The 14,815-nt window shown below is 33.9% G+C and overlaps 1 protein-coding gene across 4 annotated transcripts in view; it reads left to right on the top strand.

Annotated features, from left to right (window-relative positions):
* The window catches only part of RUNDC3B (RUN domain containing 3B), a 136,229-nt gene that overhangs the window by 83,448 nt on the left and 37,966 nt on the right, over positions 1 to 14,815 (top strand). For all 4 annotated transcript variants that reach the window (XM_037066124.1, XM_037066122.1, XM_037066121.1 and 1 more), the window contains 3 exons: positions 8,504 to 8,593; positions 11,594 to 11,674; positions 13,560 to 13,728. In XM_037066124.1, coding sequence (XP_036922019.1) covers positions 8,504 to 8,593; positions 11,594 to 11,674; positions 13,560 to 13,728 — 340 coding nt within the window. The remainder of the gene's footprint in view (positions 1 to 8,503; positions 8,594 to 11,593; positions 11,675 to 13,559; positions 13,729 to 14,815) is intronic.

Genomic DNA, 14,815 nt, shown 5'->3' with positions numbered 1-14,815 from the left:
ATGGCAATTTAGGCTAAACTGCAGGGGGGGCGGCTCATATAACTCACACAAGGGATGTTCCTGGAGCAACTAGCTAGTGTGATCAGGGGGACTGTGCCACTGAGCCCCATAGGACACTTAATACATAGGACATTTTACCAGGACTGGAAAATAAAGTTAACCTACCTGATACACAGAAATATATACAGAGAGGCAGCCAAAATGGGGATACAAAGAAACATTCCCCAGGTGAAAGAACAGAGAAGGCCCCAGAAAAAGAACTAAATGAAATGAAGGCAATCATTCTCCCAGATGCAATCAAAACAAGGGCTATAAGGGCCCTCAAGGAACTGAGGGATGAATATAATGAGAACTTAAAACAAGCAATAGTAAGTATGAAAAGGACTTGGAAACCATAAAAAAGAACCAGTCAGAAATGAAGAAACAATATCTGAAATGAAGAAGGCACTATAAGGAATCAATAGCATATTAGATGAACAAGAGGATCAAATCAGCAATTTGGAAGACACAGTAGCAGCAAGCACCCTTACAAAGCAGTGGAAAGAAAAAAAATTTTAAACAATAAGGGAAATTTAAGGTACCTCTCCAATAACATCAAGCATAACAACATCTGCATTATAGAAGTGAAGAAGGAGGAGAGAGCAAGGGATTAAGACTGTATTTGGGGGAATGACTAAAAATTTCCCTAGCATGGTAAAGGAAAAGACACATAAGTCCAGGAAGCACAGAGAGTCCCAAAGAAGATAAACTCAAAGAACTCCACACTAAGACATATAATTACAATGGCAAAGGTTAAAGACAGAGAATCTTAAAAGCAGAAATAAAAGGACAGTTACTCAGAGGGGAGTTCCCATAACACTGTTAGCTTTCTACAAGGGACCCACTTCAGATTGATAGACATACAAATGGGAATGAAAAAGCAAGGGTAGCAATACTTACATCAGACAAAGTAGACTTTATAACAAAGGCTATGATAAGAGATAAAGGGAACAATCAGACAAAAGGATATAACCCTCCTAAAAATTGATGTACCCAGTGTAAGAGCACCTAAATAATAAAGTAAATATTGTTGGACATAAAGGGAGAGAATGGTAGTAATACAGTCATTGTAGTGGGTTTTGGTACCCCATTGATACCACTGGATAGATTTTCTAGACAGAAAATCAACAAGGAAACCACAGCCTTGAATGACACACTAGATCAAAAAGATTTAATTTAATAAAGATATTTTCAAAGCATTTCACCCCAAAGCAGCAAATATACCTTCTTTTCCAGTACACATGGAATATTTTCTAAAATAGACCACATGTTCATGTTAAGGCACAAAACAAGTCTCAATTTTAAGAAGATTGGAATCATATCAAGCTTCTTTTCAGACCAAGGTTCTATAAAACTAGAAATGGGTTACAAGAAGAAAAATGGAAAAAATCCACAAACAAATGGAAGCTAAAACATGCTAAATAGTGAATGGGTTAACAATGAGATGAAGGAAGAAAGCAAAAGATAACCTTGAGACAAATGAAAATGAAGACACAGCAATCCTAAATCTATGAGACACAGTGAAAGCTGCCTTAAGAGGGGAATTTATAGCAGGGTAGATCTACTTCAAGAACAAGAAAAATCTCAAATAAACTAACCTTACACCTAAAGGAACTAGAAAAAGAACCACAAACAATGCCAAAAATCAGTACAAGGAAGGAAATAATAAGGATCAGAGCCAAAATAAATGAAGTAGAGACTAAGGGCATACCAAAGATCAATCAAACCAATAACTGTTTTTTTAAAAGATAAACAAAATTGGTAAACCTTTAACAAGACTCATCAAGGAAAAAATAGGACACAAATGAATAAAATCAGAAATGAAGCGACAACTGACATCACAGAAATACAAAGGATTATAATAAAGTGTTATGAACAACTATATGCTACAAATTGGACAATCTGGAAGAAATGGATATATTCCTAGAAACATACAATCTTCAAAGACTGAATCAAGAAGAAACAAAATATGAACAGATAAATTACAACCAACAAAACTGACACAGTAATCAAAAGACTCTCAAAAAACAAATATCTTGAGCGTTTCACATGTGAATTTTACCAGTCAAAGAAGAACTAACACTTACTCTTCTCAAACCCTCCCAAAAAATTCAAGAGGAGAGAAAACTTGCAAGCATATTTTATGAGGCTAGCCTTATCCTAATTCTAAAACCAGATAAAAACACTACAAAAAAAGAAAACATAGGCCAAAACTCTATTGAAATGGATGCAAATATCCTCAACAAAATATTAGCAAACTGAATTGAGCAACACATTAAAAACATCATACACCATGATCAAGTGGAATTTACTCCTGAGATGCAAGGTGGGTACAATATTTGAAAATCAATTAATGTGATACACCACATAAACAAAATGAAGGATAAAAATCATATGATCATATCAATAGATGCAGAAAAGCATTTGACAATATCCAGTACCCATTTATGACTTAAAAAATGATAATAAAGGCCATATATTATTACCTCCAATAATAAAGGCCATATATAACAAACCCATAGCCAGTATCATACTCAGTGGGGAAAAACAAAGTGTTTTCCTTAAGGTGAGGAGGAAAGGGATGTCCACTTTCACCGCTGTTATTCAACCTAGTACTGGAAGTCCTAGTCACAGCAGACAGAGATGAAGAAAAAAATAAAAGCCATCCAAATTGGAATGCAAGAAGTAAAACTAATTATTTGTAGATGGCATGATACTGTGTTTATAGAGAACCCTAAAGAATCTGTTGAAAAACTATTAGAACTGATAAAGGATTTCAGTAAAGTAGCAGGGTACAAAATAAATGTTCAGAAATCAGTTACATTGTTACACTCCTATCACCAACTGTCAGAAAGGAAAACTAAGAAAACACTGCCATTTACATTTGCATAAAAAAATAGAATACCTAGGAATAAATTTAACCAGAGAGGTAAAAGACCTGTACTCAGAAAATTTTAAAATCCTGAAGAAAGAAATGGAAGGTGTTACGGTAAATGGAAGTCTGTATTTTGTTCATGGATAGGAAGAATTACAATCAATAAAATGTTTGTACTACCCAATCTATAGATTCAGTGCAGTTCCTATCAAAATACCAATGGTATTTTTCGCAGAACTAGAACAAATAATTTAGAAATTTATAAGAACCACAAAAGAGCCTTGAATGGCCATAGCAATCTTGAAAAAGAATCAAGTTGGAGGTGTCACACTCTTTAATATCAAAATATACTATAGTGTTATAGTAAGCAAGACAGCATAGTACTTGAATAAAAAAGATCAATGGAACAAAATAGAGAGCCCAGAAATAAACCCACACCTAAATGGCCAGTGAATATTTAACAGAGAAGAAAACATACACTGGGGTAGAAATGGTCATTTAATAAATGGTATTGGAAAAATTGGACACAGATATGCAAAAAAAGTAAACTTGACCATCTTACACCACTTACAGAATAAACTCAAAATGGATTAAAGACTTGAAACCAGAAAACTCCTAGAAGAAAACATAGGTATTATAATCTCTAACGTTTCTCTTTGCAGTAGTTTTTTTTCTCTATTTCCTCAGGTAAGGGAAACAAAAGAAAAATAAATGGGACCACATCAAACTGAAAAGTTTCCGGAAAGCTAACAAAACCTTTAACAAAATGAATTGACAACCTACTGAATGGAAGAAGGCATTCACCAATGAAACATCTGATAAGGGCTTGATACCCAAAATTTATAAGTAACTCATACAACCCAATACCACAACACCAAACAATCTAATTTAAAAAGAAGACCAGAGGACTTGATTTTCCCTTCTCTAACCCTATTTTCCTCCTTCTTAGCAAATGCTTTCACTGCTTACCTACAGGGCTGATCAAGTCAGAATCTAAAATTCATAATTGATTCCTCTTGCTCCCTCACTCTCTGCAATCATTTTGTTTCCAAGTCTTGTCAGTCTTATCTTTAAAATATATCTTGGATCTACCCATTTACTTTATCTCCAGGGTTGCTGCCTCTCTTATCTCTTGCCTGCACTCTCCTCTCAGCCTCACAACTGAGCTTCCAGTTTGTCCCCTTCTAGTAGTAATCCCAGCCAGTCTTTTTCAAAGAAAAGGAATTATGTTAATTCCCATTTAAAACATTGAAATGGTTTACCATACATTAGCTATCAGGCTCTGCAAACACATTTCCTGGAGTCAAATGCTGGTTTCACAGCTAAACTAGTGGTGGGATCTTGGGCAGCTTGCTTGATCCTTGTGTGGCATAATATGTGGGAGGTGAAGTTAAAGAAGATAACTCATGTAACGCACTTGCAACAATGCCTGGCACTCAGTAAATGCTCACAATTACCACTCATGTTATACGGTCTACAAAACACTGTGTGATTAGACTTCTGTGTGCTTAACATCTCAGGCTAAACACTTGAGCATGCCTTTCTCAAAGACTTTTTTCACAGTTGGGGTCTCCTCCAATTTTCTTCCATCTCAAGTAACCTATTTACTTTATACCTCCTCTCATCTCTAGTTATCTTTTTCTTCTGTGTGTTGCCTGTCCTCTCCCCTAGACTATACGCTCCATGGAGAGGGACTGTGTTTAGCTTGTTCAGTGTTTTAACTCTAATACCTCACACAGTTCTTGCCACATAGCAGGAGTTTATAAAATACATATTTGCTGATAAAATAAAGAATGAATCTCACATTTTTACTAAGATATTTGGATATTTACTTTTTGGTCAGTTTTCATTCTGACTTGATTGGACTCTGAATAGAATAAAGCATTTGTTTATAATGCTGTAATTTGTTTTGCATGTCATGATGAAGAATCTTATTTCCTCCCTTAAAGTTTCTTATATAAAGACTAAATTGAGGAGGAGAACAAGAATATTGATCATGAAATTTCCTATAAGAAAATCTTTCTCATATTTTAATATTGTAGTTTTAAAATGTAGAATACTTCTGTCAAAAAAGGATTTTGAAAACATGATATTGTACAATATCAACATAGTTTATACTGGTTGTTCACTTTGGGTCCCACCCAAAGGATGTTTGTTATTGAAGTAACTGAAGGGTCTTAAAATAGTATTTCAGAAGGAACACCAAGGATAATATTATAGTTTAATTAAAGTTAAAGTGTTATTCTTATTATAGTATTATTTTAAGTACTTTTTATTTCTAATATTTTTTTTAGTTAACATACACATGACTGGAAAAAGTATACCTAATTGAAAATAGAGGGTTTTCTTCCAGCTTACAGGCATATTAAATAGTTCCTTATAATTTGCTTCTAAAATACAAAACTTTAAAACTATAGTCTAATATATAAAACTTTTAATGGAAGTCATATATATCTTCACCTTGATACTTTCAATGTTTATAATGCATTTTTACAACTCAGTGCACCGTTTTGGTTATGAGATCCTTCATATAAAATATTTTCTTTAGAACAAAAAATATTTTCAACAAAAGAAAGGGAATTTTTTTAGTGTATACCCTGCAATTTTGGATTAGTCATCTAAGACTTTATTTTGATTCTCTTGTTACATAACCTTGGTTGTATAAGCAAAACTTGATTAATGCTCCAATTTTTCTATGAGATAAAATGAAGAGGTTGAAAATTTATAAGCTTTTGAAGTCCTTGAAAGTGTTGATAACAGGAATCATATTTTCAGTCAAAATTATTGATGTGTTGATTTAAGGGAATAAAAAATTAATTTTTCCTAGCAGCTTTTGCCTCCTTCATGTACACAAATAACTTGTCTTTTATTAAATGATAAAAATATGATCTTTTTCAGATCACTTCAATTCAGTACTCTAAATACTGAATTAAGTTATTTTTAAACATGTTATCTCATCCTTAGAAGTGTATTTTCTAAACAAGTTTTTTTTTTCTTAACCAGAACCGATAATGAAAAAGTTCAACATACAATGGACAATTCTCTTAACTAGCCCTTCCCCTTGCATCTCTCCTCCCCTCCCCTCTGTCGCAGTAAAGACTATTGTATTAAATCAAGTTTGCACAGTATTATGCTTCACATATGGTTTTATTTGAGTGGCATTATTGATTTCACACGTAGCAAACATTTACATTGGTTAGCTTAAAAAATCATTTGTAAAACTAAAGCCAAAAAATGCATTAAAACAATATAATATATACATATGAAAAGACCTTTAGATTTTTTTTTAAATCTCTATATCCAGTTAGTTTGTGATTGTTTTTGGTATTCTTCAACAGTTCTAATGCAATGTTGAATTAGGAATCAAGCAAGAATAGTTCTGATCTGATTCTTAGAATGTACTTTTAAACATGGTGGCTTAAGATAGAGAAATAGTAAACCTTTCCTTTTATAGGGAAATACTAGAAATAATTCCTTGTTCCCAGTATCAAAACCAGAATTCTTTTTTAAAGCATATGTCCTATGGAATTTGGTGATTTAGAACCATTGGAGTCATAGTTTTTCCATGAGTCAATAAAATATTCTGCCAGCAGCCAATTCAGTTAGTGATTGGGGTGGTGAAAGTTTCACATACAGAGATTTGTCTAAATTTTTTTTGTGTGAAACACCTCAATTGAATATGTAGAAATGCCTTCAGTTTACTTTACTATTCTGTGGTAGGTTGAAAGTTTTAGTTTTTCTTCTTTTATATAAATCAGTAAAACTAGTTCCCATATTTCCAAGGAAACAGCAAACATCTATTCCAAGCTGGTCTTCCTACCATATTTGTTTGCAGCCTTGCATCTGTTAAAGGGTAATAGTTGTTGCTTTTCTTTTCTCCTTTTTATTCATTTAAAATTTCTTATTAGCCATAACAGAAGTTAGATTCTCTTTAAAAATTTTGTCTTACAAGAAATGGAATGGTTTAATAGAACATAAAGTAAGAAGAACTGGAGTTTCTCCTTGAAGAATTTATCAATATGAGCTTGGGAAATTATTTTTAACCTAACTCTTCTCTTAATGGTGAATTTGAAATTAATGAGACTTTCCTTTGCATTTACTTCATGGGCGTTTTGCAAATATCAAATGATATGTTTGTAAAACTGTTTGGTAAACTGAAAACTATTCAAAATTGGTTAGTGAATTATGAACATTTAAAAATATTTTTCAGCCTTTAAAAACTCATAAATACAGAAAAAAGCAAGACAAATTTCATTTAGTAAATGGGTTGTTAATGAGGTGTTATAGCTTAGTGTTCATTGTGTATAATACATAATGTAAATACGTATAACAACTTAAAGATGCCTGTTTATTGAACATAAACTAGTTTTTGCATAATATTTTTAAGTAAATGTAATTATCTTAGATTCTTTTGTGGGAAAATACTTAAGCCCCGTATTATGATTACAGGCATATTAAATTAAATTAAATTAAAAAGCATTTTTTCCTAAACGCTTATTTTAAATACTTTAAAGTAAAAATGTACTTGATTTTATTTTTTAAATTTACTTGTTTTATACATCAATGTGGTGTTCGTCTGTTGTACAAGATACTGCTGGTAGCAGTGATGGAAAGTTCATAAAAGATTGATAGAAATCTACAATTTAAAAAATTTTCTGTTTAATTTTATTTCTTTTGTATTGTTGTATTAGAGTTGTCCCCATTTTAAAACTAACAGTAGCCAGCCCAGGCCAGGTGGCTTAGTTGGTGTGAGCATTGTCCGGTACAACAAACGGTTACGAGTTCCATCTCCAGCCAGGGCACACACCTAGGTTGTGGGTTTGGTCCCCGTTTGGGGTGTGTAAGGGAGGCAACCATTAGTGTTTTTCTCTTTCTCCCTCCCTCTCTCTTCCCCCTTCCCCTCTCTCTAGGCCTTTCTCTTCCCCTTCATTCCCTCTTTCTCTAAAATCAGTAAACATATTCTCAGGTGAGAATTTTAAAAAATAAACTAACATTAGCCAAAAGAGAAGGCTTTATAAGAATTAGCAAAAATATTCATATTCACATTTTGTCAAAGAGACAAAGATGTTTGTTTTTCATATACAGCCACCTTAATAGTCCATCTGCCCTATTAGCATTGCATTGTTAAAGATTAGCATAAATTACTAATGATCACACCTTCCTACTAATTTTAGTAATAGTCTTTGGCAGTACAGAAAAACAGACTATGTTTGCTTGTTCTGTGTATAGAACAGTCATCTACATTGTTTTGAAAACAGACCAGTATAAATGATCATGAAATTTCCATCTTTCAGATTTTACATTTATATGGCTTCACCATTAGGGAAAAATGCTGGGCAGTTTAGACCCATTGAGTTATAATTCTTTTTAAGGGAAGTGGAAATACTTAGAATGATTCTTTTGTTATGCTGATGTGGTATATTTTTTCCTCCTAAATATCTATAAAAGTTGGGTGACCCAAGTATGTTTTCATTTTGACAAACTAAATACAATTTAGTTCTTCCTGCTTTAGTTCGGGCTCTAAGTGATTTCTCTACATGAAAGTTTTCTGTTTTTAATACTTACATATTCACCCATTTCACTTTTCAGGCGATTTTATGAAGACGGAGCAATTGTCTTGGGTGAGGAAGCAAATATGCTTGCTGGCATGCTGCTTGGGCTCAATGCTATTGATTTCAGGTACTTCATCACAACTAAGTGCATTCAGCTTTTAAATTTGTCTACCTTATAATAGTTTCTGCTCATAATTTCTTCCTTTCGATTTTCTCAGAAAAGTGCACAATGGGATATCGGTATTTGTATCACGTTGTCCCCTTTTAGATGACATCAGTTTTCTGAACAGGTTTGCTCTCAGAGGGGAAACTGTCTCAAACAAAGAAGTACCTTTCAGGCAATTTATCTAGTCTGGGTAAAAAGAAAGCGTAGACTACATTCCCCCAAATGGAAGAGTCATGCACTCTGGTAGCACTGAAGGAAGGTTTGGATTTTTATCTCTGAGCATTTTTCTGTTGCTGCTTTAAAATGAAAAGGCGTATACAAAAAGTAGGTTCAAAGCCAGGAAGATTTTCATTATCTCATATGTTGAGATAAAGAAGATCCTGAGAGGAAATTTTGGGTGTGTTATGCTTCTTGTGTTATTATCTAAAATATAAAACATGCTGTTAATATTTGCTTTTATTATCAGCAAGATGAATTGATTCCAGACTAAAATTACAAGCACTAAAAAGGGACACTGTCATTTCTTTTTAGATTTTCGGAAGCCTCTGTTGGCATTTCTCTAACTTCTCCAAGATTTATACTGAAAGTAAAATGTTTGTCTATAATAAGAACTCGAGCATAAGAATGAAGGAAATAATATCTCTTTATTTAAATATACCACTTAAAATCTACAAATATTATTAAAATAAGTGTAAACTTAAATGAAAATCTACTTTTGGGTCTTAATTTAAAAAAGTAGTGCTGCCTGTTTTTACTGAGGTTACCTTTTTCTAGCAAATCACTTCCTTTCAAAATATGTCATTTTATAATTAACATTTCATAAAGTAGTATTAGGTTGATTAGCTTAATCACTTAGGATGAACATGACAGATGCAACAGGAAGGTTGTCTTTATGATCCCTCTGACGGTATTAACTTCTTACATGTCATGCTGCTGGCTCTATCTGAATCCTTTACAGTTTTATTTTTTAGTAAAAAAAAAACCAAAAAAGCCAAAAACCTGGGAGAAGAATGTGAACTGTTGATTTATTGTAACCCACTGATACTACTATACAGTCAGCTGAAAACAACTCTTAAAGATACATTAGTAATGTTTCTTTAAAAAAGAAGGAAAACTCATATAAAATGTTGCCAATGTGATTCTCTGTTTATTCAAGTCTGGAAAAAAATATGTACCTTTGATATTAATATATTAGAACAAGTATTTCCACAAGCAAACTTCCCAAAGACACCAGAAGATAGGAGTTCATAGATGAATCATGTATTTCTTTTGAAAAATTAACTTGCATCATTTAAATATATCTTTCTAGAAGATATACGTCTCTGAATTATAGTAATCTTTTTTCTTTTAAAAATTTTGGTTTATTTTTAAAAACTAAAAAAAGTATATTCAATTACAGTTTACATTCAATATTATATTGTGTTAGTTTCAAGCATTCAGCAGAATGATTAGACCATCATATACTTTACAAATGTGTTGCCCCTGATATTTCCAGTGCCCAACTGGTACCCTGTGTAGTTATTATGATATTACTGACTCTATTTCCTATGCTGTACTTTACATCCCCATGACTATTGTGTAACTATCAATCTGTGTACTTCTCAACCTAACAATAGTCACTTTTAAACTAAACACCTTTTCTTTTTGGAAAAAAAAAAACTCTGTCTGGATGTACCATTACACAAAACAAAGATTACTGGGTTGGAGAACCAGGGGATCTGGAGCTTTTTACTGGCTTTATGAAACTCATAGTATGACTCTGGGCCAGTTCTTTTAACCTTTTGCTTGTTGCCATACTATTCTATTTAAGGGACAAGGGTTCTATTTTCATTCCTCAGTAGACTTCATATATTTCTCTTATGCTTCTTCACACATTAGTCCATCTAGTTCTAGGGTTACTCAGTATCTTCTTGCTCAACCAACCATCTTCGTAACAAGTTTTGTTGACAAATCCTGAATTTTCTGCAAGAGCCTTGTTAATTTCAGTTATTCCTCCTGATAGAGGAGATAGGGTTCACTAGCCCCTCTCTCACTTTCTGGGGCAAAAACCTCATTAGTTCAATTTTGTCCCGACTTCGGGCAGACTCAGCAAACATCTCCCAAGCTTCCATTGCAAAATTTCTGATTCCCGCTGTTCTGGTATCATTTTCTGTTACTCATTCATTCATATTGCTCTGCGAAATTACACATAGCGCAGCCTGGGGTCTGTGTGCAGGTGGACCACATTGGCCCTCCAGCCCCAGAGTTGTGAGCCGTGGCTGCCAAGGCAGTGAGCAGACTGCAGGCCCGGGTGCCTGCTCTGCCTGCTGGGGCACCATGTTCCCAGGCGAAAAGTCACATTAAAAAAAATATTTTATTTATTTATTTTTAGAGAGAGGGGAAAGAGAAAGAGAGGGAGAGAAACATCAGTCTGTGGTTGCCTCTCACACGCCCCCACCAGGGACCTGGCCTGCAACCCAGGCATGTGCCCTGACTGGGAATCGAACCAGTGATCCTTTGGTTCACAGCCCATGCTCAATCCACTGAGTTACACCAGCTAGGGCAAAACTCACATTTTCTAATTATTTAGATCTTTGTAGGAGTACTCAATGTGACCAGAGAATTTGCATGTAAATGTGAACAAATCTTCATTTGAAAATTCTCTAGTGATACCCTAAAACGTTTGATAAAGACCAAGGCAGTATGAAATAAATAATGTTTGAAAAGGTTTCTCAGTAAATTTTACTTTTGCATGATATATTTGTATAACAGTGTATTAACTTGTACAATTCCTTATCATTTATATTGAAGGTAAAATGTCTTTATGAAGTGTTTATTTGTAACACCTAGTATTTAAATTACAAGCAAAAAATTTACCTGCAATTCGATGAAACAAATGTCTCTAACAAATTTTTTGTAACACTTCACTTTGATTTAAAATTTTCTGTATTAATATGGAATATTTGTTGTCTGTTGTCTCAGCTTCTGCCTAAAGGGGGAGGGGCTGGACGGCAGCTTCCCTGCTGTAATAGACTACACGCCGTACCTGAAGTTTACCCAAAGGTATTGGACACACAGAAGTGTGTTACTGCAGTGCTAGTTAATCGGTGGCTGTCTTGCATGACATAGTCATGTGATTGAAATTCATCTTTATTTTATCAGTTTGTGGAAACATCCATAAATATGAACTCCAGTTGCATTTTCAGTATTTATACGGTTTTTACATCATTGTTATCTCCCTAGATACAGTTTTTAAAAGGTAGCTGAATTTCTATTGCTGTAGTCATTATAATGATAAATATGGTAACTCCTTAGAGTTCATTGAGATTTTAAAACTATAATTTGTTATTAGACTGGGTTCAGTTTATTTCCATTATTAAGAAAGGAATAATGAACATTTTCATCTAAATCATTTTTCATTTTATTTCTATTTGGAATTTACAGAGTTGTTCAGGTAAATATAACAAACCATATACAAGCCATTTTATGGCTTTTAAAGTCTATCCTTATAAAAGAGTCATACCCATTTATCCCACTACCAGTCTGTGTGAGAGTTATGAATTCCCACGGTCTCACATCAGGCATCAAAAGTCAATCAGGTGAAATCCATAGACTTCCTGAAGGTGTGCCTTCACTTACTGATTTCTGAATGGAACGGTAATCTTCATGTACTTCTAAAATGTTATGATCAGGCCAGAGGCTGTAAGGGAGAGAGAAAGGGTGTAATGTGTGTACATGTGTTCTGTGTATACACACACACAATCAAGATGCATTAATGGAGTGCCTACTGTAGGAACAAACTGTCCTCTGTACCAGGGACACACAGATATTTATAGTATAGGAATTTCATGAATTTCTGAAAAAGAACACATTTCCTCTCCCCAAGATAATCATCATTTAGTGAGAGAAGTTACCATTATTTCAGAGCTAGGAGTGTGAATATATTTTGGATGATGAGAAAGAAGGAAAAATAGGGTATTGTGGCAGCAAGATAACTTAAATTGATTCCTTAATAAAAGGGATAATTCTAGTACATTAGATCTAGAAAAGAAATACAGCATGAAGTTGTTTTGAATAGGCATAAAATTATACTGCTGGGGATATGCTGCATTATAGGACACTTTGTGAAGATACTATAGTTCAAAATAATACTAGTAAAATGATATTAATAATTATTGAATATATACCAGGCATTGTTCTAAGGGCTTTATTTCTATTAACTCACTAATCCTCAAAAGCCAGTGAGGTAGGCACTGCTAATCCTTATTTTACAAGTGAGAAAACTGAAACAAGGAGATGTTAAGTAACTTGTCCACAGTCCCAGTTTTTTGGTGCAGAGTGGGCCACAGATCTGAAGTTAAGGAGCAAGATTAATGGAAATTTGTATGCAATTTCCTTTCTTTAATGCACAAATCTAAAAATGTATACATAGCCATTTCTCCTAAAATTTATATTTCAAAGGATTCCTACCAACTTGTTATATAACAGAAACTAAAATGAGAAGGGAAATACCAGTTCAGCCTAGTCATTAACAAGTTAGAATTTCTGACCATAGACTTTTTCTTTTTAGAAAGACTTAAACTATCTCAATTGAGCCAATATTTTAAAAATTGAATTGCTTCCCCTCAAATAAAACTATATTAAATGCCTTTTTAAAAAACTCTATTAGTTTTCTGATTTTAAGAAAGTGTCAGAGTCTGTCCCTCCCCAAATGACTGCTTTTACTTTATTTTGGAAGTAATACATATTCATTATAGAAAAATTAAAAACACAGAAAGGTATTTCAAAAAGTTAAAGCCTTTATAATATCATTAATTATAATTGTATATTTAGTGCTAAATATTATAGAGTTTGCTCACCAGGAGTTCGAAAATACAAAAGTATTTATTAAAAACCAAAGTTGGTACTATTATTAAGTTTATTATCTAAAAATTTTTACTCTTCCCAGTTCTGACAGCATCAGCAGTGACGAGGAAGAGCTGAGGACCTTGGGGAGCAGTGGCAGTGAAAGCAGCACTCCAGAGAACCTCGGGCCTCCCTTCATCATGGATGAGAATAGTTGGTTCAACAAGTGCAAGAGAGTTAAGCAAAAGTATCAGCTGACCCTGGAACAGAAGGTGCTCATCCTTGTCTAAAGTCATTAATTTAGTTCTACTTATTGCCTTGGGACTGTCACTGCCAAAAGATCTTTTAGCTAAAAGAAAGAATCTGCCCATTGCTCCTTTCTTTCTGTTCTATTTTAGGAAGGGCTTTTGTTTGTTAAACTTTTTTTAAAAATTTTATGCTTTGCTATAAAAGTAAGCCATTTATTCTTCTGTATGTAGTTTCCTTTATATATTTGAGATTTTAGTTTCTGTGATTAATTTCATAAGATCATTCTGTATGTGAAAGAGTAGTAATTGCCTAAGCCAATTCCATATGTGTCTCATTTGTTCTTTTTTATTTTATTTTTTATAGTTCTTCCAGTACACTTGTCTCCAATTTCCCCCCACCACCCCCAGCCCTCCCCACCCATCTCCCACCCACAATCCCATCCCCCTTTGGCTTTGTCCATGTGTTCTTATACATGTTCCTTGATAACCCTTCCCTTTTATCCCTGTTATCCCCTCCCACCTCCCCTCTGGTTACAATTATTTTGTTATTTATTTCCATGTCTCTGGTTATATTTTGCTTGCTTGTTTGTTTTATTGATTAGGTTCCACTTATAAGTGAGATCATATGGTATTTGTCTTTTACTGCCTGGCTTATTTCATTTGGGATAATGTTCTCCAGACCCATCCATGCTGTCACAAAGGGTAGATAAACCTTCTTTTTTTCTGCTATCTAGTATTCCATTGTGTAAATGTACCACAGTTTTTTGATCCACTCATTTACTGATGGGCACTTAGGCTGTTTCTAGCACTTGGCTATTGTAAATAATGCTGCTATAGACATTGGGGTGCATACGTTCTTTAGATTCGGTGTTTCAGGGTTCTTAGGGTATAATCACAGCAGTGGAAATGCCGGATCAAAAGGCAGTTCCATTTAGTTTTCTGAGGAAATTCCATACTGTTTCCACAGTGGCTGCACCAGTCTGCATTCCCACCAACAGTGTACTGGGGTTCCCTTTTCTCCACAACCTTGTCAGAACTTGTTTGTTGATTTGTTTATTGTAGCCGTTCTGACCTGTGTGAAGTGGTATCTCATTGTCATTTTAATTTGCAT

This window comes from Sturnira hondurensis, unplaced genomic scaffold (genome assembly GCF_014824575.4).
Source record: "Sturnira hondurensis isolate 20B ecotype Veracruz unplaced genomic scaffold, ASM1482457v3 Scaffold0016462, whole genome shotgun sequence".
Taxonomy (NCBI): domain Eukaryota; kingdom Metazoa; phylum Chordata; class Mammalia; order Chiroptera; family Phyllostomidae; genus Sturnira; species Sturnira hondurensis.
The sequence above is the reverse complement of the archived record's forward strand: the minus strand, read 5'-3'. Positions and strand labels throughout refer to the sequence as shown.